At 36.2% G+C, this 25,954-nt stretch overlaps 1 protein-coding gene across 1 annotated transcript; it reads right to left on the bottom strand.

Moving 5' to 3' along the window:
- Positions 1–17,277: 17,277 nt before the first annotated feature.
- On the bottom strand, positions 17,278–22,653 carry LOC149236194 (uncharacterized). Its single transcript, XM_089368804.1, has 8 exons — positions 22,297–22,653; positions 21,898–22,191; positions 21,466–21,786; positions 20,565–21,246; positions 19,860–19,916; positions 18,391–19,763; positions 17,448–17,497; positions 17,278–17,356 (listed from the first exon to the last, which is right to left on the bottom strand). Exons 1-8 carry the CDS (start codon positions 22,651–22,653, stop codon positions 17,278–17,280), a joined length of 3,213 nt encoding a protein of 1,070 aa, XP_089224930.1.
- Positions 22,654–25,954: the final 3,301 nt, after the last annotated feature.

Genomic DNA, 25,954 nt, shown 5'->3' with positions numbered 1-25,954 from the left:
AGAGTTTATTTGATTATGCGGTTCACTTGTTTGCAATGAATAATTTGGTTAGTCAACACAACTGGAAAATAGTAAAATCAAATTCTCCAATTACAAGATGTGTTGCAGAATGAACCAGAAGAACATAAATAGTTGGCAATGATGATGATGCCTTGTAACATGAAGTCTTATCATGCCGTGGAAAACGTGTCATGTTGACATGTAATTTTTGGGTTGAAGTTGGGTTGGTAAATGGTGCACTTGTATATATTGAAGATATCTTCTATATGCCTGGTTCAAAGCCCCCTTAACTTCTACTATTCACTACAATTATTTTTGAATAGTACACAAGTGTTCCATTTGACATCAACTGTCCAAAGATTGTGCCATAACACCTTTTGTTAGAGGAAATATTAAACAATTACCTTTGAAAATGGCATGGGCCTTCGCTATACCTAAATCACAGGGGATGACATTACAATAAGTTACTGTAGATATTGGAGATAAACAGAGGCAAGGTTTGACATTTACATCTATATCAAGAGTGAAATCCATATATGGTTTATGGATTTAGCCAACTTTCTCTTTCCAACATTATGAAAAAATGAAAAACAATGCATCTATTATACTTAAGAAGAAAGAGGAGAAATGATTGAACTCCATTTCAATGTAACATGTATATTTTCACTAGATTTGAGTGGTTTATCATAGTTTTGAAATTATATGAATACTTTTTAATATTTGTTGTTATAACTTCAAATAATTTTTATAGATATCAGTAAGTTATTCATTGTATTTATCAATAATTCATTGATTTGTCATCAATCTTGCTGCCTTTTTTGAATAATTTATTTAATGTTTTCGAATGTGGTTATATGTTTCATGTTTATTTTAGAAATAAAATTTTATGATGTAAAAACATAAATATTTCCCAATATAAAATTCTCATTTTACTTCTAATGTCTTAAGTGAATTTTGTATCCCTTTAATATGGTTATGTTACAATGGAAATATGGATGGTATTGGTATTTATATGGTTGTGTTTTTATTTCCTTGGATGGTATTGGTATTTATATAGTTGTGTTTTTATTTCCTTCCATTCCTATCGATTGAATTCTACTTATTATTCTTTGTTATATCCTTATGTTTCAATTATTTTAAATTTATGTTTTATATATATATATATATATATATATATATATATATATATATATATTCTCATTGACATGTAGATGTGGAAAACGATGATGTTGCATATTACATCTTAACAATGTGTGTTATAGCTGAAGCGACAAATTTTGTTACATACATTTGAAATAAGATGGATAGAAAACTTGGGTTTCATCCTCATTTTATTGATGAGAACCTATATGTTTGAGATGAAATGATGTCAAATGTGAAATATGTGTTGCATGTGCATCAAAGAGAATCTGAAAGAAAGATAAGAAGAGATTAGTTGGAAAGTGTTAAGGGTCATGATCATTAGAATGCTTATTAGAATTGGTGTTATTTTTGTCATTAATATGGGTGTGTTTTGGAAAATGTTGTTTAGTATTTAGCTTGTGGTGAATTTCTAAACTTGATATTGGAAATACAATTTTCTGATGTAAAGACAAAAATGTTTTTTTAAATAAAATTCTTCTTTTGTTTTTAAGCTTTGTACTATTGATTGTTTCCCCTTCATATGGTTATGTTAAAATTTGTATATGAATGACATTGAAATTTATATGGTCGTGTTTTTTGTTAAATTCCAATGCTATCAATTGAACTCTACTTATTCTCCCATCTTACAACCTTATGTTCTAATTACATTATATTTATCATTGAATTCAATATGTGGTTATGTTATATTTGTATTTTAGATGCAAACATGACCGAGAAAATATATTTGAATGTCTTAAAAGACAGAGAGAATGCATTTATTTTATTCAATAACTATATTAAATATATGGTTCCATATTTTTACATTGAAGTTATCATAGGAACGACATATATCCATTTGATAAAAAAAATTGATCTTCACACAGTGGCAATGGCGATTTCAAAATGTTTATTTAAGACAATAAAATATTAATAAAATTGAATATTAATAATAATAATAATATCCAACATCAAAATGGTATATGAACACATGAAATGTTGTAGTATGCCAGTGTTTGTGAGTATTTCATATTAGATTGCAATTTGTGTAGTTTAATCTCTTGGGTTTATAATATTTTCCCCTTATATATTTAATAATATATTAGGGCTTATAATGTTATCATTTATGATATTATTATTGGGTTAGATATATTAATGTTGGGGTTTATAATATTAATATTGTGGTTTAATATTAATCCTAGAGTTTTTTATATTAATCCTTTGGGTTTAATATTAATCCATTGGGTTTTTAATATTGATCCATCCGGTTTATTGATCCATTTGGTTTGTTAATCCATTTGGTTTATAATATTAATTACAAGGTTTTATCATATTTATCGTTTGGGTTTATAATATTTATCATATGATTTATATTCCATTGGGTTTAAAATATCAATAATCTCTTTGATTTATAATATTAATTAGTAATACTTATAAGAATATATTGTGGTTTATAATATTAGGGTAAATATATTGATCTTTAGTTTTATGTATTAATATTACGGTTTATAATATTAATCCTAGGATTTAGGATTATTCCTTGGGTTTAATATGTTGATCTGGGTTTATAATCCATTGGGTTTAATATTTATCCCTTGCATTTATAATATTTATTCCTTGGTTTTATAATAGTAATGTTGGTTGGTTCCATCCATGTATTTGTAATGTTGAAATGCATTAGTATTGTTTACATATACTAACATATTTTGACCATTGATTTGGAAGCCATCCTTGGTTTTGATATTTTTTCCTAGACATGATTTTATATCATTGTAGCCAAGGAACAACTTCCTTCTTTTTGAAACAGAGTATCCATGAGTGCACATATGAATATTAAAGACATTTGTCAAAAACATAGTAGTTTGTATTACATTGCAATTTGATCAATTTTTCTTTGCTACAGTCAGACTTCATATTTGACATTAGAATGGTACAAAATTCAGTCCAACTTCGCATTGTGAGAAACATTGTCACAATATAACAATCAATTTGATATTCATTGTCACAATGTTACATTACATTATAATTTATTCAATTTCCCTTGTTGAAATTATGAAATTAGCATTTAAAATCATGGATTTTAGTATTTACTTTGATATTGGGCTTATGAAACCCAATATGAAATCCCTTAGCTAGTTTCATTGTCGCATTAGAAAATTAGGGTTTAATATTAGGGTTTAAAATGTTGGATTAAATATTAGGGTTTATAATATTGGGTTTTATATTATGGTTGTAATATTGGGTTTAATGTTAGGGCTTATAATGTTGGTTTTAATATTTCTAAGTTTAAAATATCTTGTATAACATTTAGGTTTAAGGTTGTGAATTTTGAATGGTGCATAAATCTATCCAATGTCACATTATGACAAACATTGTCGTAATGTTACAAATAGTATGACAATCATTGTTGGAAATTAGAATTGCATTGCAATTTTTTTCAACGTCGTATTGTGACACTAACATAGGGGTTCATATTGTTATGTTTGAATGGTACACAAATAAATATGACATTGTATTGTGACAATCATTATTGTGACATGATATTTGATGTGATATTGATTGTTACAATGTTACACTACATTACAATTTATTCAATGTTGTCACTAAACATTGCAAAAGTAGGGTTTATAAATCCCTTTGGTTTATAGTATTCATCCCTTGGTTTTATAGTATTAATCCCTTTGGTTTATTAATTCCTTGTGTTTATATTAGTAATCCCTTAGTTTTATGATATTTATCCCTAAAGTTTATAATATTTACCACTTGGGTTTTTAATCCTTGGGGTTTATAATATTGATACCTTTATGAACATTATAATAACTTGGGTTTATAATCCCTTTCTTTTATATATACATCGGGTTTATAATATTGACCCCTTTATGAAAAATATAATCCCTTTAGTTTATAATCGCTTGGGTTTATTAATCACTTCGGTTCACAATATCAATCTCATAGGTTTATAATGTTACTTGATTTAGTTTATTTATACATTGGGGTTATAATATTGATAATCCAATGGGTTTATTAATCCCTTGGGTTTATAATATTAATAATTTCTTAGGTTTATTAATCCCTTGTGTTTATAATATTAATGCTTTGGACTTATCAATTGCTTGGGTTTAAAATAGTTGGTATAACATTTAGGTTTGAAGTTATGAAGTTTTAATGGTGAAAAAATTTTATCCAATGTCGCATCACAAAAAACATTATCACAATGTGACTAGAAATATGAGAATCTATGTTGGAACCTTACATTGCATTGCAATTTTTTTCAACGTCACATAATGACACTACAATAATGCTTTGTATTGTGAGGTTTCCATGTTACAAAAAAATAATCCAATGTTGTATTGTGACAATCATTTTCGTAAGATGGAAATTGATCTGATATTGATTATCACAATGTTACATTACATTGCAATTTATTCAATGTTGCCTCTCATCATTAAAAAAGTAGGTCTTATTAACCCCTTGGGTTTATTAATTAATTTTATTTATAATATTAATCCCTTAAGTGCAAAAATATATTCAATGTCACATTGTGATAAACATTATCGCAATTTGACAAGCAATATGACAATCAATGTTGGAACCTTACACTACATTGCAATTTTTTCAACATCACATCATGACAATACAATAGTGTTTTGTATTGTGATGTTTGAATGGTATAAAAACTAACGTCATATTATGACAAGCATTGTCATAAGATGACAATTGATATGATACTGATTTTCACAATATTACATTAAAATGAAATTTATTCAATGTTGCCTCTCATCTTTACAAAAGTAGGGTTTATTCATCCCTTGGGTTTTTTAGTCCATTGAGTTTATTAGTTCATTATGTTTATAATATTAATCCATTAACTGCAGAAATCTATTCAATGTCACATTGTGACAAACATTGTTGCAATGTGACAAGTAATATGATAATCAATGTTGTAACTTTACACTGCATTGCATTTTTTTTCAACGCCACATTGTGACAATACAATAACCCTTTGTATTGTCACGTTTGCATAGAACAAAAAATCAATCCAATTTCATATTGTGACAAACATTGTTGTAAGATGAGAATTGATCTAATACTAATTGTTGCAATGTTACATTATATCACAATTTATTCAATGTTGCATCTCATCATTACAAAAGTAGGGTTTATTAATCCCCTGTGTTTATAGTATTAGTCCCATGGGTTTATCAATTTCTTGTGTTTATAATATTGATCCATTGAGTTTATAATATTAATCCCTATGCTTTATAATATTAATCCCATTGGTTTTTAATTCCTAGGGTTTATATTATTAATCTCTTGGGTTTATAATATTAATCCGTTGGGATTATTAGTCCCTTGGGCTTATAATATTAATAATTCATTGAATTTATTAACCGATTGTGTTTAAAATACTAATCCTGTAGGTTTGTTAATTCTCAGGGTTTATAATATTAGTTCATTAGGTTTGTTAATCCATTATATTTTTAACCCCAAGGATTTATAATATTGATCCCATAGGTTTATAATATTCATCCCTTATGTTTATTGACCCCTTGGGTTTATTATATCAATCCATTGGGTTTATAATATTGATCCCTTTTAGAACAATATAATCACTTCGGTTTATAATCCTCAGGGTTTATAAATCTCTTTAGTATATAATATTAATCTCATGGGTTTATAATGGGTTTATTTATCCCTTCCGCTTATAATATTGATAATCCATTGTGTCCATTAATCAATTGGGTTTATAATATTAATCTATTGGATTTATTAATCCCTTGGATCTAAAATATTAATATGTAGATTTTATTAATACCTTGGATTTATAACATTAATTTGTTGGGTTTATTTATGCATTGGGTTTATAATATTAATTGCTTGTGTTTGTTAATTTCTTGGGTTTATAATATTAATCCCTTGGGTTTTTAATCGCTAGGTTTTATAATATTAATCCCTTGGGTTTATTGATCACTTGTCTTTATAATCCCTAGGGTTTATAATATTAATCGCTTAGTTTTATAATATTGATAATCCATGGGTTTATCAATCCCTTAAGTTTGTAATATTAATCCCGTGTGTTTATTAATCCCTAAGGTTTATAATAGTCATGCCATTGGTTTATAGTATGAATTGGTTTCGTTTATAATATTCATAACCTTATGAACAATATAATCTCGAGGATTTATATGTCTCTTAGGTTTATAATATAAATATCATGGGTTTATAATGTTAATCCCTTGGGTTTATGATATTGTTAATCCAATGGGTTAATTAAACCCTTGGGTTTATAATATTAATCCCATAGGTTTATGAATGATATTAATAGATGTGGGTTTAGCAAACCCTTCTAATTCTCTATTTGTTTCTAATATTCATATCTTAGGTTCTTAATCCCTATGGTTTATAATATTAATACGTTTGGTTTATTAATCCCTTGAGTTTGAAATATTAATCCCTTGCATTTATAACATTAATATCTTTGGTTTATTATTATTATTATTATTATTAAGTATTGTTATTAATATTAATTATTGTTCTTATTAATTATTATTACTAATATAATAAAATAATATTAGGTTGATATTACAAAGCACATTTTATTATTATTGTTGTTGTTGTTGTTGTTGTAGATTTAGAAGACCCTTCAAATTGCCCATGTGCTTGTAATATTAATCCCTTGGGATTTTAATATTAATCCCCTTGGTATTTAATCATAGGAGTTTATAATATTAATCCTTTTGTCTTATTAATCCATTGGGTTAAAAAGACGAATATTTTGGGTTTTTTTTTTGTAATGTTTTTAACATTGACCCCTTGGGTTTATAATATTAATCTCTTGGGTTTATTGTTATTGGTTGTTATTATTATTAATCTCGGGGTTCATAATGTAGATCCATTGTGTTTATAATATTAATTTCTTGGGTTTATATATATATATATATATATATATATATATATATATATATATATATATATATATTTGATTAATTAATTACTATTTTTTCTATTTTTATTATTAATTAATAAATATTTTTTTATTTATTAACTAGTTAATAATAATTAATTTTAGTAACTAATATTTGTAATTTTTTCCCGTAGAAAAAATCGTAATTTTATTCATATAGATAAAATTACATTTTGTAGATGCTTGAAGCATATGCATATGGCTGTTCCTGTAATGACAGGCAGCAAACAGAAATAAAACCACAAAATAGTAAAAGGCTTTTCCTGTAATGACAGGAAAACAACAGAAATAAAAGAAGATGTTGTGTCTGCAGGCCTATATTTTCCTGCCCTTTTTCTTCTCTACTTTGCGCCAGACTCCAGTGTTGGGAGTGGGGTCAATTATAGCCAGTTGGTTCTCCTCTGTGTACACTGGTTGTTCTTTATCAGAGTCCGATCCTTCGGAGCTATGTGCTCGTTTGGCGCCGCTTATTTCCAGTTGTAGTTCTTGTTGCCGCACCAAGCTGTTTGGCACCAAATTGGGCCCCTCGGTGCTCTCTTCCTGTGTTTTTTCCTGTCTCCTATGTATGTCTGTGGGTTCTGTGTTCAGTGCCTCCTCCTCCAGTGGTTCGGTATGCTGCCATCCTTTTGGTTTTTTCTGTTGTTTCTTGTTCCCTTTTGGCTCCTTACTAGACAATGGACATGCATATTGAAGGTGCCCTGTCTGCAAGCAGCCGCGACATCTGAAAGCTGTGTTCTCGTAGTCGAGTTGTTGCATCCACAGTGAGTCCTTGACGTAGATCCACCTCTACACATATTCTGGCATATGTGAAAATTCCCCGAATTGCTCTGTCTTCATCTGTTTTAAGATGTTTTCCTAAGGAGTTCCCTATGGCTATTAAAGCTTTTCGATGCCAAAAATGCAGTGGGAGGTTATGCAGCCTTACCCAAACTGGCATCATCGAAACTACCATGCTATTGGCATCAAAGTCTGAGAACCACGGGGTGATAAAGAGACCAGCATTGCCCCAAAACCAAGGCCCTTGATTAATGATATTGTCTCGTTCCAGTTCTGTGCCAAATCTGACTATGAAGAATCCCTTAGGGCATAGATATATTTCACATTTAGATGACCATGATGTAAAAACCCATTGATGCAGTGCATCAACTTTGGGCCAATAACCATTAAATCTACATATAACAGCATTGTGAATTAAATCTGTGTATAGATCTGTTACCTCCGGCAGTGATACAGTAAGCATAGGTGATTCTGGCTTCTGTTCCACAATGTAGGGACCTGGAAGCTCTGATGTGGGTGTTGGTCTGTGTTTCATTGGTTCCTTTCCCTTGACTGCATCGCAGAAGGAGCCTGTAGTTTTTGAGTTGGTTCCCTTGCACCCGCCTCGCAGTCTCAGATTGAGGATGATGGTTGAATCTTTAACAACTCCATAGTGCTGGAGTGTGTGTTGGTCCTGCATGCAGAGTCCTGAGAATAAGAGATTCTGGTATGTTGCCGGAGTTCCCAGTTTGTTCTGGATCTCCTTTTTTAACTCCAAAACGTCCATCCCTTCCCTGATCTGTACACAACAGTGCCTGCCTTCTACCAATCTGATGAATATTTGTTTCAGATCTGACGGATCAACCTTATCCAAGCCCCCGTTTACATGCTTGGTCTCCAGATCTGGCGGATCGATGGTGGTTCTAGGGTTTATATTCCTTCCCGCTGGATAAAGAGGCTTTCTACCTCCTGTCAGCAGTTTTCCATATGCAGTCGTAGTGATTCCAGGGTGTGCTTCTACGGGCCCAGGCCATTCAATAATGTCATGAGATTTGTTTGATTCATGCCCGGTTGCTCGTGTATAGATCTCAACTTCTTGATCTGGGTCACCCCTCTTTAATCCGATGGGAAAAAAGGGTTTCTGATTGGCTCCTGTTCGCACATTCATTTTCGGCCGGATTGCTTCTACCTTGCTTTTAATCACAGAAACAAGGTAGCAGTGTGTTTTTTTTGTCTGCAGATCTGGTCGATGGTGGGTTGAATCGCCCTTGCCATATCGTGTGTCAGTGAAGACAAACGGCGCACGGTAGGAAAGACCCTGATACAGGTAACCAGAGCTCGTTTTTTATCTATGTGAAGTTCGAAATGCTCCCGGGGATCGATCAGTCGCAGGGGATTTATTTTCTGGTCCTCTGCGAAGCCTGATCCTTGACAGCGTCCATGATACGATTAAGCCAGCGCATGATTTGCTGCGGTGATCTCCTGGTGTCATAGCCTCTTCAGTGATCCGCAGTGTGTCAGCTGTGCTAGGGAATTCGTAAACCCTAGCAATCGTGTTGTCCTAGCTTACTATGCTATCAAATTATATGCCAACTAATATTTGTAATATAATAATAATAATTATAATTATAATAATCATAATTATAATATAATAGTAATAATAATTTATTATATAATAGTTATTTTTATGTTATTATTGTTATTTTTATATATTTATCAAATATTAAATCTATAACTTTAATTATTATTATTAATTAATATTTGTATTCTAATTAATTAATATTATAAATTTTGTTATTATTTAAATTTATTTTTATTATGAAATAATTATTATTATTACTATTATTATTATTATAGTTAACTCTCATTAGCACAACCAGTTAAGGATGGACCTCATTAGCAAGGCGGCCAAAGATCAAACCTCATGGAGGTTGTTGCACCAGTGTTGGGGGGAGACATGCTAAAAAAATCTATTCAACGTAGGGCTAGTGTGGCCTAGGTTGGTTGTGATCCGTGGGTGAATTTTAAGGATTAGATGCCCCTGGATCGCGGTTTCCCAAGTCACGGGTCAAACCTGGAGGATCACACACAACATGACAATTTTTTTTTATAGTATAATAATAACAATTATAATGATCATAATATATATATTTTTATTAAAAAGCAAAAACTACATACTTTACATCCAGGTGTGCATTCTCTACCTCTATGAGATGAAACAAAGGTAGAAAAGTAAAGGCATCTACCCCAAGAAGGAGAAACCAGAGCTTAGTGGTCTTATAGTTTGTAAAGAAAACTAACAATTAACCAAAAACACGTTGCTGATATCTGGAATTACATAATTGTTTCCTGATAAACCAAAACTGATGCACATCAAGTCATAAGGCTTTGAGGCACAGGTCTACCAACCATCCAAAATAATAAAATTGAGGAGGCCTCATGAGAGGCGAGACTGAACTAAGAGAACTAACCTGAATGTCACCATACAACCAAGGAGATAAATTCTTCCACATTGGAATTGCATTGTTGCCATGTTGGTGCCACATTGCACCTGGGCCCTACCTTGTGCCTGCATGCTACCACCGTCCACCCGACACTCCTCTAAAATGTAGCATCCATAGGGACTTGGACGAGGAGGGGATGAGGGTGTGTCAACCATCGAGGGGACGGGAGCATGGGAGGGAGGGGTATGGGCCTCGGGAGTGCATATGGGGGGATTCACTCAGTGAACCTCTAACATATCACGTGCGTTCATGGCATATTAAAAAATACCCTTAATTTGACTACATATTGGAAAATCCATCTAAAAATCACATTATTTAACCCCCTACCAATATGAACCCAATATAGTTTCCCAATTTAGAAAACCCCTACTTTCAGTAGATATTGTAGGTATCCATTTTTTCATTAACATTTTTTACACCCCTTTATATTTTTTCATTAACTTTAAACTCCATTTTTTATATTTGCCAATATAAAAACCCTTTACCCCCTATATATCCCCCAATATATTATGTCATTTTTTCCTCAATAAATATCCCCCAATATGAATGCACGTGGTATGATATTGCTCCCCAGTGAAGCCCCCGTGGGAGCACATGGAATAGGAGAAGAGGATGAGCTAGAAGGTGGAGAATGGGAAGGTGAGGGAGTTGGGGAGGAGGAGGAGGGTATGTTTGGTGGGAACTCGATGCGAAGGACTCTTGCAAGCTTCCTGAGCGAGGAGACATAATGGCTTTGGTAGGCAGAGAGCTCGGTAATCCAACTTGAGGACTAAAACCTCTCTTGAGCCCTTTCCTTGAGTTTTCATGCGAGGAGGTTCTTGAGATCCTAGAGAGTCATGCGTCCTCTATGAATACCCACCTCCTCCATGGCAAGGACCTCCCTGTGAATGGATTCATGAAATATGTAATAAAACATTATGACAATTGATGTGGGGTCATCAAAGGTGGTGGGGAGACACACTCGCCCTCTGTCTCTTCCAGGACGTTGACCCCTCCCCCTATCGCAGTTCATGGTCATATGGTAGTAGAATAGAGTTGTAGTGTCGGAGGCAGAGAAAGCGCTAGGGAGAATGACAAAGGGTGAATAAATTTGGGAGAATGGAATGTTCATAGTTATAGTCTGATTATTGCAGGGGCGCGGGAACTGAGGAGCTAGGTATAGAGACAAGTGGAGTGTGAGAAGAGGTGTAAAGGTTGGATCTCCCACTTGGTGAGGGATGTGAGCCAAATGAAAGCTACTAACAGAAGAACTTAGAAAATGTGTCGAACTCAAAGCACCCAAATCCAAATATATATATATATATATATATATATATATATATATAAATAATAATACAATTATTTTAATTATAATATAATAATTATTTTAATGTTATTATGAATATGGTTATATATTTATCCATATGAATTTTAATATTAATATTAAATCTATATCTTTAATGGTTATTAACTTATTTTAATTACATTTACTCATATAATTGTTCATGTGATTGATAAATTTATATCAAATAATATAATTACCTTAATTATAATGCAGATTTCCATTAATAATATACCTGGTTACATTAAAAGACCTAATCAACTTCCCTCTATATGATACGCCAAGATCTATGCCTATCGTATATACTTTACACCTGTAAAGCGTCAATCGGGCTTGAGAACCCTACGCGTGACCATCTATCTCCTCAAAGCTCGAGCCATGTTGAATCCCCTGTCTCATTATTAGAACTTTATACTAGTGTTAATTAAATGGTAATGGTGTATGTGCCATCTTTCTTGTATGTAATACATATATATTACACAATTTGAGTAAACATAAATTAAAAATAAATTTGTGTATGTAATACACAAATGAATTACATAATATTTTGAGTAAAGATATAGAATAAATGTTACTTTTAGGATCCACCTAGTTAACTCATATTAGATTCCATTTAATACCAAGAGTATGAGTTTATACTTGTATGGAAAAATTTATATTTGATTCCATTTAATACCAAGAGTATGAGTTTATAACTGTATGGAAAACTTGCGAGTGATGAAATATTTAGTCATAAGAAAGTCTTGAAGTTGTAATGGTAATGGAATATGGTTTATTTTTCTAGAACACATCATTACATAATAAAAGTGAAATAACAACCTATGAAATAATTTAATGATTAAACAATTAAGGGATTGAATGAAAATGTAACATACACTAATAATATGTTAATATATACCTAACTACTTTGATGTTTTTCATTGTTATATAAAATATAACTAAATTTTATAATTATAGCTATTTAATCAAATATATGTGTTTATATATATAACTTGCTTTAACAAGTTATTAGTACTACAACATGGTGTATAAGGTGATAACTTTAGTTTTAATTTAGATTGACAAACCCTTTGAACAATCAGTTTTGTAATTTTCTGATTTTTAATCATGATTTTTTGTATATGTTTTTTTTATGATGATGATGGTGACCGTGGTTAACGTCCACTGAGATCAAAATTTGGTCTATCGGACCTAAAGAAACGAATTATTTAGTTTGATTTAAGATTTTATTCCTATGCTCAAAAATCTTGGAGAGAAACCTACCGAGCTCACTGAAATTTTGACAACGTAAAAGGCTAGGAAGGTTAGTATTGCAACAAAGATTTTGAAACTGAAATCTAATGTGGTTGTACGCGGGGCACTCTAAGAGGAAGTGATTTTCATCCTCGATGTTTATATTCTCACAGAGATGGCAGAACCTTTCCATCCATCGTGTTTTAGGAACTACCCAACGACATATTCATCTATCTAACAAAGCTAATGATCTTATCTAGAGTACTGGCCCTTCTAGCACTTATTCTTCTAAGATAGGTTTTGTTTATCTCATAGTTGACAATCTAGATTTAGAGGTGAAATGGTGGTGAAACGAAGTATGGAAGGAAAAATTCCCTCCAAAATAAAATAATTATATGTTGTCTTATGATGAAGAATGTTCCCACATGGGATTTCCTTCAAATTAAATTCATGCATTGTTCAAGATGGTGTTCTCATTGTCAAAATGATGGTGAATGTGCTAATCATGTTTTCACAGTATGTCCCTTCTTCAAAAATGTTTTGCACCTCTATGCGTCTATGTTGGGTCATTCAATATCATAGTCTAGTGTTGGACAAGAGGAGGCATGTCACTCTTGGTACACCAATACTTTAAGTCGTCCCATCAAATCCCTCCACAGGGGCTTCACTAGGGGAGGAAAATATGACATAATATATTGGGGATATATAGAGGGTAGAGTGTTTTTATATTGGTAAGTATAAAAAATGGAGCCCAAAGTTAATGAAATAATATAAAGGGGTATAAAAAAATGTTAATATAAAAATGGATACCTATAATATCTAGTGAAAGTAGGGGTTTTTTAATTGGGAAGGTGTATTAGGTTCGTACTGGTAGGGGCTTAAAGAATGTGATTCTTAGAGGTATTTTCCAATATGTATTCAAATTAAGGGTATTTTTTAATATGCCACGAACGCACGTGATATGTCAGGGATTCATTGAGTGAAGCCCTTGTGAATCCCTCCCACTTACTACATGTTGTGGATTTGGTTGGCTCATAACTACGTTGTTTTCCAGGGCTTGGTATTGGTACCATCACACATTGTTGTTGATATTTTGGAAATTTTAAGCCATTTTCCATAGGAAAAGAACTCCACTACTCCTAAAGAGATTTCCCCTTAATTCTTTGATTATTCTAATTTGTGGGTAAAATTTTGATGTTTGGCTTCTTATGAAATAGAAAGAAGTGTGGTGGTGATTGTGTTTTATACCTCTCTCCAAATCATTTTTTTCAAAGTAAAGATGGGCCTGGGTTTGAGAACCAACAATAGAGTGAAGCTCCTTGCATGCAAATACCTCTATGACTCTTTGCAAAAGAGAAGGGATGGTCAAGGATTCAAAATTTTTGGACTCAAAATTTGTTGTAAACTAGATTAATGACCTATGTTCTTGGAGGAACATTATTCTTGCGCCTATTATTGAGTATATTTCTCTTATCATTAGTTCTTTCACATCCTTTTCATGTTTGCATATTTTTAGGGAAATGAACTAGGATGCAAATAACTGGTCTAAGGATGGTATCAATGTGGAAAAAGATGTTTGGGTCATATTGGAATAGAATTATGATCATTTTGAGGAGTCATACCGTCACGTCTCATGGTCCATCTTTTGAAGCAGCCAGATGTCAGTTTTTTGGACTATGGGATCCGTTTTTCCACGCTATGCCTTTCCTCGTCCTTCCCGTCAACCTTAATTGGAAATCCCTCATTTCCCATAATAATATAAATACTGTAATGATACTACCCATTCGCTTCCAAAATGTTCATGGATAAAAATTAAATTTTATATTGTAAAATATTGTGATGAATGTTTAACATAAATATAAAAAATTAATGTAAATATTAAATATTGAACTATATAAACAAAATATTAATATAAATATTAAATATTATAAAAACTAAATAACCTTATAATGATATTAATTGTCACATCTCCATAAGCTTATACTTATACATAAAAAAAAAATTGTTATATACGGCATTAGAGCTCTACTTTGATATACATCTGCACTTTAATACATATATGCAACATTAGTTGGTCGCCACCACCGGTTACCAAGCCTAACCTAAGGCGTTACATATATGGGCAGGTAGTGTTCTTATTAAACCTATGTATACTCCGTGCGCATTGGTGGTCTATTGTTAACATTACTATGATGGCACACTTTACCCCTTCGATCAATTCAAGGACTGAGTTGACTTGCTAGCTGGCACCCCAGCGTTTGGACATCTGGCAGGAGGGTTAAGTTCTACTGTCCGGTTCACGTGACAGGGTATGGTCACTGAGTCTGGAATTTTCCGCGCCTTCCTCCTTGGTAGCATCGCCCCATCGACGGTGTACATCTGCTGTTGAAGATCCAGGGCCAACACTGTGCCACGTCTCCACCATTGGCAGGTAAGGTATATACGCGTTTCCCTCCGGTTTCTTCGTGATTTTCCCTCTGCTCAGCGGACTCCAGCTCTCCCTCTCTGCTCTCCACCGCAAGGGTTTACCTTGCCATCCCGCGCCGAGACCACCGCAACATCGGGTGCATTCTCCATTCCGGAAGGGTTTCTCCGCAGGGATTCCCCGTCTTGAATGGACCAGGTAAATATTCACCAGTTTCATGATTTGTTCCGATTCTGTGTTTACAGGTTTATGCAATTTTTGGTTTTAATGTTCGCTCTTTTGTTGCCAGGTGTGATCCGCATCTCCCAACTTCTGTGGATCCGGAAGAGCTCCTCCAAATGAGGTCCGCCGAGCTGCAGAGGTATTTATCTGGTCATCAGGGTTTTGTTTTCGGTTGATGCACCCTCATCTTTCTCGGATTTGCCAGAGGTTTCCTCTGTTCCTAGGATGAGACCCCAACCTGATAACATCTGGTTGGCCGCAGGTTGTGAAATACCCCTGGTCTCAATCCGATTACAAGATCCTGGGATAATGCCTAAGGAGCTGGGCACCATTTCACTGGTGGATTTGGGGTTTCTACCCTAGCTTCCGTAGCTATAGGCTTTTGCTTGGACTATTTAGACTGATGTGTAATATTGTTGAACTGGCTTGTGGCTATGGCCTATCATTTGATTACTGTGAAATCTGGTTAATAACCAGATCGTTAAAATGTGAGCTCACCTAGCTCGCGGCCTATGGTTTCATATATATGTATATATTTACCACAGTTGTGTTACGCCATTATTTACTTTTGATGCTGGTTGGAATGTTTTTTTTCTGTAACTCGTAGGGTTTGATTGTTAACTGGAAGTGTATTATTTTTCTTATTTAAAATCTTGTTGCTCGGACAATGCCTACATGCATCTTGGCAATGTATCCCTCAAGGGTTTATAACATATGTTCGCTGTATTGCTCATGTATAAGGATGGCAAAGCGGCCGCACCTGCATCTAATCTCTGTAGATGTATGGGCGTTATGCTAAGGATTCTTTGTGACTGGGAACCCTGAGAGACTGTAATTATTGAATGTCCATACAGTATGATTCAAACCCTCCTTTGGTTTTCTATCCGTCAATTCGGCTGCGACTTAACGCTATCGAGCTCTGTTATTTTCTCGTCATATTTGAATGTTTATGCATTACTTTACATTATCTTTCAGGAATGGCAGTTGATATTATGTCATAACCCTTGTCTCATATTGGTGATACTGTGCATGACATATCTCTATGCTCTGCACATTCTTTAGATTTGTATCATGTTTAGCTTCTTATTGCCGTTGCTACGGACTTCGACAGAACCCTCATCTGTTTTAACTGAGTCGATTGAGGGTTTCAGGGTTCGCTGACATTCTTCTATTGTCTTACTTAATTACTATTTGGCATTTCTATTCCGTTAGCTGTAAAGAAAAGGCATTCGTTTACAATTAACCCTAGAAATTAAAGTCTGATCGTGCTCATTGAACCATGATGTATATCGACCAGAATGTGGTCAAGGTGCGGATAACCCGTTATCCGACTCGGATGATTCTTTAAACTTGGAACCATTCTTTTGGTACAATAGGGTTTGTCCAATGGCTCTATTGTCTGCGTTATTGAATATGCTATTGTTCTTACTATTCTGTCTGCGGGTTTTCTACAGATACTGTTTGCAGTTCTTGAGTTTTACAGACTCCATACTTGGTCCTTTGAACTCTATGGATACTCTATACATATATTTCCTTTCGTGCAGAAAGTCAAATACATTTTTCTCTTGTTTATACAGTTAACCGTATACATATATTCTCTTCCATGCAGAAAGTCATATACATATATTTCTTGTTCATACAGTTAACCGTAATTTATTCTGTAATTGGTTTATAGCTTTACTATCTCAAAACTTGCACAGCTGACCATAGCCACACTGTTTTTCCTTTACATCTAGGTAGTGTATAACTTGTCAGATAATCTTTCTTGTGCTATCTTTCGTTCTGTACAGCTAGTATTGTTTCCATCCTGCCTGCTAATTATAACTACAATATAACTGACAGTAACAGATAGATTTACAGTTTACACAGTTAAACATGGAGACATAAGGGTCCGTTACTTACCTGGTCTCCTCTGACACGGTGAGTCTGGAACCAGTCTCCTGCCCAAATCCCTGTGTAAAGCTTGATATCCTCCCAACCGTGAGATCAGTCTCTCAAGACCTGAGTCTCCCCCCAAGCTTCTGCTTACCGGATCACTATCCTCAGTAAGCCAGCACTGTGTGCTTGACTATCTGGTCCTTACCAGACTTAGTCTATCCAAGGTCTTTTTCTTTTTCCTCCTCTGCCTGTCCCAACAGCCCAGAGTTTTCCAACCAACCCCCTTTTCCCTGGAAACCCTTTCCAGTTAGGGAAGGTGGTTATTTTTAGTTTTATTAACTAATTCTTTCTTTTTCCAGTTCCCTCCTGGAAATTCAGATATCCTTATGATTAATTCCTTTAATCATTAATTTAGTGCACATGTCACATCAACAGAATATCTTTAAAAGAAAATAAATTCCTCAATATTATTTAAATTCAGTTTTCTATACTGTAGTAACTTTCAAATAATTACATTTTTACGGGGTCATCACATCTCCCCCTCCTGAGATTGGACATCGTCCCGATGTCTTGTGCCTTCAAACAGTTCCGGATAAGCTTTCCGAAACAGCTCCTCGTCCTCCCAAGTGGCCTCCTCAGGCCCATAGTGCTGCCACTGCACTTTAATTTGGGTAATAACCCGCTTCCGCAACTGCACTTCTCTCCTGTCGAGAATGCTCAGCGGCTCGACCAGAACTTCTCCTTCCGGTTCGACCTGCAACAAAGAAAAAAATATCAGTCTTTTGTTCCAGACTTTTTTTTTAATAGTTCAACTAACAACAGTCCTTACCCTTATATTCTGCCACTTGATCACATGCTTAGGGTCATAAACATACTTCTTAAGCATGGATACATGGAAAACATTATGAATTCTAATGTGGCTCGGTAAGGCTAGCTGATAAGCTACTGGCCCAACCCTTGCTAAGACCTGAAAAGGTCCGAAATAGCGGGGTGCAAGTTTAGCACAACTGCTCCACTGCAGAGTGCTTTTCCTGGCCTGAATTCTGATGTAAACGTGATCGCCCACTTGATACTCTTTGAACCTTCTTTTCCGATCTGCAAAATTTTTCTGCCGATCTTGAGCGGCCTTTAGGTTGGCTCGCACTTTCTTGACCATGTCCTCCATCTCCTCGAGCATCTCTGGTCCCAATCTTAATTTGTCCTCCGGGCCACTCCAATTTGAGGGCGTCCGACATTTTCGTCCATACAAAACTTCGAATGGAGACATCTGAATCGATGTGTGATATCCATTGTTGTAAGCGAATTCTACCAGATGCAAATAGTCCTCCCATTGTGTCGGTTTCTGCATGACACATGCCCTCAATATATCTTCCACCATCTGATTTACTCTCTCCGTCTGTCCATCAGTCTGGGGGTGGTAAGCTGTGCTAAAATTCAGTTGTGTACCCAATTCTACAAACAGCGCCTTCCAGAAAGCGGACGTAAACTTTACATCCCGATCTGATATTATAGTCTTTGGGAGTCCATGGAGTCTGAACACATTTTTCATGAAGATGTGGCGAATTTGCACTGCCCTGTAGGTGGATTGTACTGGTATGAAATGTGCTGCTTTGCTTAGCTTATCCACCACCACCATAATAGAGTCATTGTTTCTTTTTGTTTTAGGCAGCCCCGTTATGAAGTCCATTGATATAATTTCCCATTTCCATTCCGGAATGGGCAGGGGTTGCAATAATCCAGCCGGATGCTGATGCTCCGTCTTGATCTGTTGACACTCCAAACATCGCGCTAAATATTCAGCCACATGCTTTTTCATTCCCGGCCAGTAATACTCCTTCCGAAGTGCAGTCAGCATTTTCTGGTACCCGGGATGGCCAGCGTAATGACTGGTATGAAACTCATTCAAGATTAAGTTTTTGAGGTTGTTGTCATTTGGTACAACTAATCTTTTTTTGTAAAGCAGCATTCCATCCTTGCTGATCTCATATTCCTGCGGACTTTCCTCGCTGGAAAGTGGCATTTGTTGCTTCAACCGTTGGTATTCAGCATCTTGGCTTGCGGCTGTTTTCATCATTTCCTGCAAGGAATTTTCCCACTTACTGAATGTAATTTCATACAAACAATGTACCTTTCGACTTAGAGCGTCGGCTACACGATTTTCCTTTCCTTTCAGATGCTTGATGTCAAAATCGAACCCACTTAAGAAATCTGCCCAACGGGCTTGTCTTGCATTCAGTGTGGGCTGACTAAAGTAGTTTGTTAAGCTATGATGATCTGTTAATAACAGGAATTTCCTTCCTAGAAGGTAATGTCGCCACATCTTAAGCGCATGTATGACAGCTGCCAACTCCAAATCATAAGCAGAATATTTCTGCTCATGTTCCTTCAATTTTCTTGATTCATAGGCTATTACTCTCCCTTCTTGCATCAGCACACCTCCGACGCCTTCTCCACTGGCATCGGTACATACCACATAGTCTTTGTTCGGATCAGCTATACTTAAAACAGGAGCAGACGTGAGTAATTGCTTAAGCTTCTCAAAACTTTGTTGACATTCAGAACTCCATTTGAATGACCTTCCTTTCTTTTGAAAAGACGTGATGGGATATGCCACCCTTGAAAAACCTTCCACGAATCTTCTGTAGTATCCTGCCAATCCCATGAAGGATCTGATATCCGCCACATCTTTTGGCACAGGCCATTCCAATATGGTTTTTATTTTCTCAGGATCCACAGCGATCCCTTCCTTGGAAATCACATGACCCAAATACTGGATTTCCTCTTTATAGAAATCACATTTGCTGAGCTTAGCATACAACTGATGTTCTCGCAAAGTTTGCAGTACCATCCGAAGATGTTCCTCATGCTCCTCCTTAGAGTGAGAATAGATCAAAATATCATCAACGAATATTAATACAAATTTGTCTAAAAATTGATGGAACACGTTGTTCATTAAACACATGAACGTGGCGGGTGCATTAGTCAAACCAAAAGGCAGTACTACAAACTCGTAGTGCCCATACCGGGTCCTGAAGGCTGTTTTAGCGATATCTTCTTCTTTAATCCTGATCTAATGGTATCCAGATCGCAGATCGATTTTAGAAAATACTGTCGCTCCCTTGACTTGATCAAAAAGCTCACCGATCCGAGGTAAAGGGTATTTATTTTTAATTGCGAGCTTGTTTAGTTGCCGATAATCAATACACATTCTAAGAGTTCCATCCTTCTTTCGGACGAATAACACCGGGGCTCCCCACGGAGATACACTGGGGCGGATATAATTTTTATCCAGCAACTCTTGCAGTTGCATTTTCAACTCAGTCAACTCCGGTACACTCATTCTATAAGGTGTCCGCGAAACTGGAGCGGCTCCTGGTATTAACTCAATGGTGAAGTCTATGTCCCTCTTTGGAGGTAGTCCAGGAATTTCTTCTGGAAATACATCCACGAACTCTTTTATCACCAGAAGGTGTTCTAGTGGGTTTTCCTTATTCTTAGATTCTGCATAGCCCACCTGAATAGCATACACTTGGCATCTATTCCGGATGCATTTTGCCAGTTGAGATGCAGTGATTGGTCGAATCTGCACAGGTCGTTTAATTCCCTGCATATCTTGCTCTATTCCAGCATCATCCTTGTACCGTATAACCTTTGTTTTGCAGTTTACTAAAGCCCAATGCTTTTCTAGCCAGTCCATCCAAATTAAGACATCATAGGACCCGAGGGGTAGCACGTTCAGGTCTGCCACCACTGGCTGTCCTGCTATCACTATAGGACAGCTTTTGACCTTTGCCATTACTCGTCTTTTAGTCCCTGTAGCTAGCTGTACCAGCCAAGGATTCCTGAATTTTTCAGGCTGCAATTTACACTGTTCAACTATCTTTGGACTAATATAACTTAAAGTAGCTCCAGGGTCAATTAGAACAGAGATGGAGAGGTTTAAAATTTTACCTTCAAACTCTACCATGGTGGGCTGATATTCTGCCTGGCGGTCGTCCAAAGCTGCGTTAATTCTTGGCATACTCCGTCCCACGTCACCCACCGTTGATGCCTCATGAATCTGGGATATCTGGTCAATTCCCTTCCTTTGCGGACAATTCTTAACATAGTGCGGTCCACCACAACCCCAGCACTGTACTGGAGGTCTGGTTGTTCCCTCAGTATCCATCTTGGTGGGTTGTTCACTCATTCTGGTTTCACCGATGGACTTGGCCCTGAATGCACTTCTTGGTGCTGCTCTACTGTTTTGGTTCTTGCTGCTACCTTTGATTCCACTGCTTCGACTTCCTTTGTTATTTCCAACAGCTTTACTGTTCTTTTTCTCATTCCATTTTCTGTTGGTACTGTCCCCTTTCTGCTTGCTCTGCTGATAGCAGATTCTGGCTTTGCGAATCGCTTCATCCATTGTTTTAGGATTGTCAAATTCAATCCTTTCCCTCATATACATGGGTAAGCTGCTAACAAACCGCTGCACCTTGGCTTTTTCTTCTTTAAGGTAGGGTACATAGCGAAGCAAAGATGTGAAACGATTGATGAACTCATCCATGGTCTGCTGTCCCAATCGCAGATCATGGAATTCCTTTGCCTTCTCATCATAAAATCGTTCCGTCAAGTATCTCTCCTTGAAATATTTCTGGAATTTTTCCCATGTTATGGTTCGTTCAGTTACTCCTTTAACAATTTTCACCTCCTCCCACCACAATGTCGCCTTCCCTTGTAACTGGAAGATGGCCAATCGTGCTTTCAAGTTATGGTCATATTCATACAGCTGAAAGTATTTATTCATGTTGATTAGCCATGCCTCAGCTGCTTCCTCTTGTTCCCCATCATAGTGTGGGGGTTTAATCTTTCGAAATTCCCCTTGCAATTCCACCTTTTGACGCTTTGAGGTCTGCTGTTCTGATGCATTAGCAGATTGGTCCTCTCCTTCTTCAGGAATTTCAGACTCAGCATGATAACGTTCCTCCTCTGTTATTCTCTGCTGTTCTGCGCTGGGGTTAGCCAGTGGCGGGTTCTGTTTGTCAGACAAACTTTTTAATATCCTCTCCTGCTCCATTGTCAATCGAGCATTATCTTCCCGAAGTCGGGCCATTTCGTTTTTCAGTTCTTGAACGGTTTCAAGTATGGCCTGATTCGTGTTGCGGGTCTCCTCGCCCAGCTGCACCCATAATTCTGGATTGCCTCTAACATTTGCTGCAGGCCTGTGTGGTGCGCTGTCAGACCCCTGCATGCTAACTAACACTTGTAGTACCTTGGTTGCTCTTTCACTTCTTCTTGACTAGCCTGTACCTAGCCTGGTCTGGTCATGAAACATATAACATTGTGAGCTACCTGCACAATTCTGTTTTTCCAAAAGATTATTAATGTCATCATAATCTTCTCATCTTTTAATATTTATTCATATCCCAGAGGCCACAGTATGGTTAATCTGGGCTCTGATACCAATTGTCACATCTCCATAAGCTTATACTTATACATAAAAAAAAAATTGTTATATGCGGCATTAGAGCTCTACTTTGATATACATATGCACTTTAATACATATATGCAACATTAGTTGGTCGCCAACACCGGTTACCAAGCCTAACCTAAAGCGTTACATATATGGGCAGGTAGTGTTCTTATTAAACCTATGTATACTCTGTGCGCATTGGTGGTCTATTGTTAACATTACTATGATGGCACACTTTACCCCTTCGATCAATTCAAGGACTGAGTTGACTTGCTAGCTGGCACCCCAACGTTTGGACATCTGGCAGGAGGGTTAAGTTCTACTGTCCAGTTCACGTGACACGGTATGGTCACTGAGTCTGAACTTTCCCGCGCCTTCCTCCTTGGTAGCATCGCCCCATCGACGGTGTACATCTGCTATTGAGGATCCAGGGCCAGCACTGTGCCACGTCTCCACCATTGGCAGGTAAGGTATATACGCGTTTCCCTCCGGTTTCTTCGTGATTTTCCCTCTGCTCAGCGTACTCCAGCTCTCCCTCTCTGCTCTCCACCGCAAGGGTTTACCTTTCCATCCAGCGCCGAGACCACCGCAACATCGGGTGCATTCTCCATTCCAGAAGGGTTTCTCCGCAAGGATTCCCCGTCTTGAATGGACCAAGTAAATATTCACCAGTTTCATGATTTGTTCTGATTCTATGTTTACAGGTTATGCAATTTTTGGTTTTAATGTTCGCTCTTTTGTTGCCAGGTGTGATCCGCATCTCCCAACTTCTGTGGATCCGGAAGAGCTCCTCCAAATGAGGTCCGCCGAGCTGCAGAGGTATTTATCTGGTCATCAGGGTTTTGTTTTCGGTTGATGCACCCTCATCTTTCTCGGATTTGCCAGAGGTTTCCTCTGTTCCTAGGATGAGACCCCAACCTGATAACATCTGGTTGGCCGCAGGTTGTGAAATACCCCTGGTCTCAATCCGGTTACAAGATCCTGGGATAATGTCTAAGGAGCTGGGCACCATTTCGCTGGTGGTGATTTGGGGTTTCTACCCTAGCTTCCGTAGCTATAGGTTTTTGCTTGGACTATTTAGACTGATGTGTAATATTGTTGAACTGGCTTGTGGCTATGGCCGATTATTTGATTACTGTGAAATCTGGTTAATAACCAGCTCGTTAAAATGTGAGCTCACCTAGCTCGCGGCCTATGGTTTCATATATATGTATATATTTACCACAGTTGTGTTACGCCATTATTTACTTGTGATGCTGGTTGGAATGTTTCTTTTCTGTAACCCGTAGGGTTTGATTGTTAACTGGAAGCGTATTATTTTTCTTATTTAGAATCTTGTTGCTCGGACAATGCCTACATGCATCTTGGCAATGTATCCCTCAAGGGTTTATAACATATGTTCGTTGTATTGCTCATGTATAAGGATGGCAAAGCGGCCGCACCTGCATCTAATCTCTGTAGATGTATGGGCGTTATGCTAAGGATTCTTTGTGACTGGGAACCCTGAGAGACTGTAATTATTGAATGGCCATACAGTATGATTCAAACCCTCGTTTGGTTTTCTATCCGTCAATTCGGCTGCGACTTAACGCTATCGAGCTCTGTTATTTCCTCGTCATATTTGAATGTTTATGCATTACTTTACATTATCTTTCAGGAATGGCGGTTGATATTATGTCATAACTCTTGTCTCATATTGGTGATACTGTGCATGATATATCTCTATGCTCTGCACATTCTTTAGATTTGTATCATGTTTAGCTTCTTATTGCCGTTGCTACGGACTCGACAGAACCCTCATCTGTTTTAACTGAATCGATTGAGGGTTTCAGGGTTCGCTGACATTCATCTATTGTCTTACTTAATTACTGTTTGGCATTTCTATTCCGTTAGCTATAAAGAAAAGGCATTCGTTTACAATTAACCCTAGAAGTTTAAGTCTGATCGTGCTCATTGAACCACGATGTATATCGACCAGAATGTGGTCAGGGTGCGGATAACCCGTTATCTGACTCGGATGATTCTTTAAACTTGGAACCATTCTTTTGGTACAATAGGGTTTGTCCAATGGTTCTATTGTCTGCGTTATTGAATATGCCATTGTTCTTACTATTCTGTCTGCGGGTTTTCTACAGATACTGTTCGCAGTTCTTGAGTTTTACAGACTCCATACTTGGTCCTTTGAACTCTATGGATACTCTATACATATATTTCCTTTCGTGCAGAAAGTCAAATACATATTTCTCTTGTTTATACAGTTAACCGTATACATATATTCTCTTCCATGCAGAAAGTCATATACATATATTTCTTGTTCATACAGTTAACCGTAATTTATTCTGTAATTGGTTTATAGCTTTACTATCTCAAAACTTGCACAGCTGACCATAGCCACACTGTTTTTCCTTTACATCTAGGTAGTGTATAACTTGTCAGATAATCTTTCTTGTGCTATCTTTCGTTCTGTACAGCTAGTATTGTTTCCATCCTGCCTGCTAATTATAACTACAGTATAACTGACAATAACAGATAGATTCACAGTTTACATAGTTAAACATGGAGACATAAGGGTCCGTTACTTACCTGGTCTCCTCTGACACGGTGAGTCTGGAACCAGTCTCCTGCCCAAATCCCTGTGTAAAGCTTGATATCCTCCCAACCGTGAGATCAGTCTCTCAAGACCTGAGTCTCCCCCCAAGCTTTTGCTTACCGGATCACTATCCTCCGTAAGCCAGCACTGTGTGCTTGACTATTTGGTCCTTACCAGACTTAGTCTATCCAAGGTATTTTTCTTTTTCCTGCTCTGCCTGTCCCAACCGCCCAGAGTTTTCCAACCAAGCCCCTTTTTCCCTGGAAACCGTTTCCAGTTAGGGAAGGTGGTTATTTTTAGTTTTATTAACTAATTCTTTCTTTTTCCAGTTCCCTCGTGGAAATTCAGATATCCTTATGATTAATTCCTTCAATCATTAATTTAGTGCACATGTCACATTAACAGAATATCTTTAAAAGAAAATAAATTCCTCAATATTATTTAAATTCAGTTTTCTATACTGTAGTAACTTTCAAATAATCACATTTT

Source organism: Pinus tabuliformis, chromosome 8 (genome assembly GCF_031772625.1).
Source record: "Pinus tabuliformis cultivar Carrire ecotype Pingquan chromosome 8, CPIR1, whole genome shotgun sequence".
NCBI classification, from domain to species: domain Eukaryota; kingdom Viridiplantae; phylum Streptophyta; class Pinopsida; order Pinales; family Pinaceae; genus Pinus; species Pinus tabuliformis.
The sequence above is the reverse complement of the archived record's forward strand: the minus strand, read 5'-3'. Positions and strand labels throughout refer to the sequence as shown.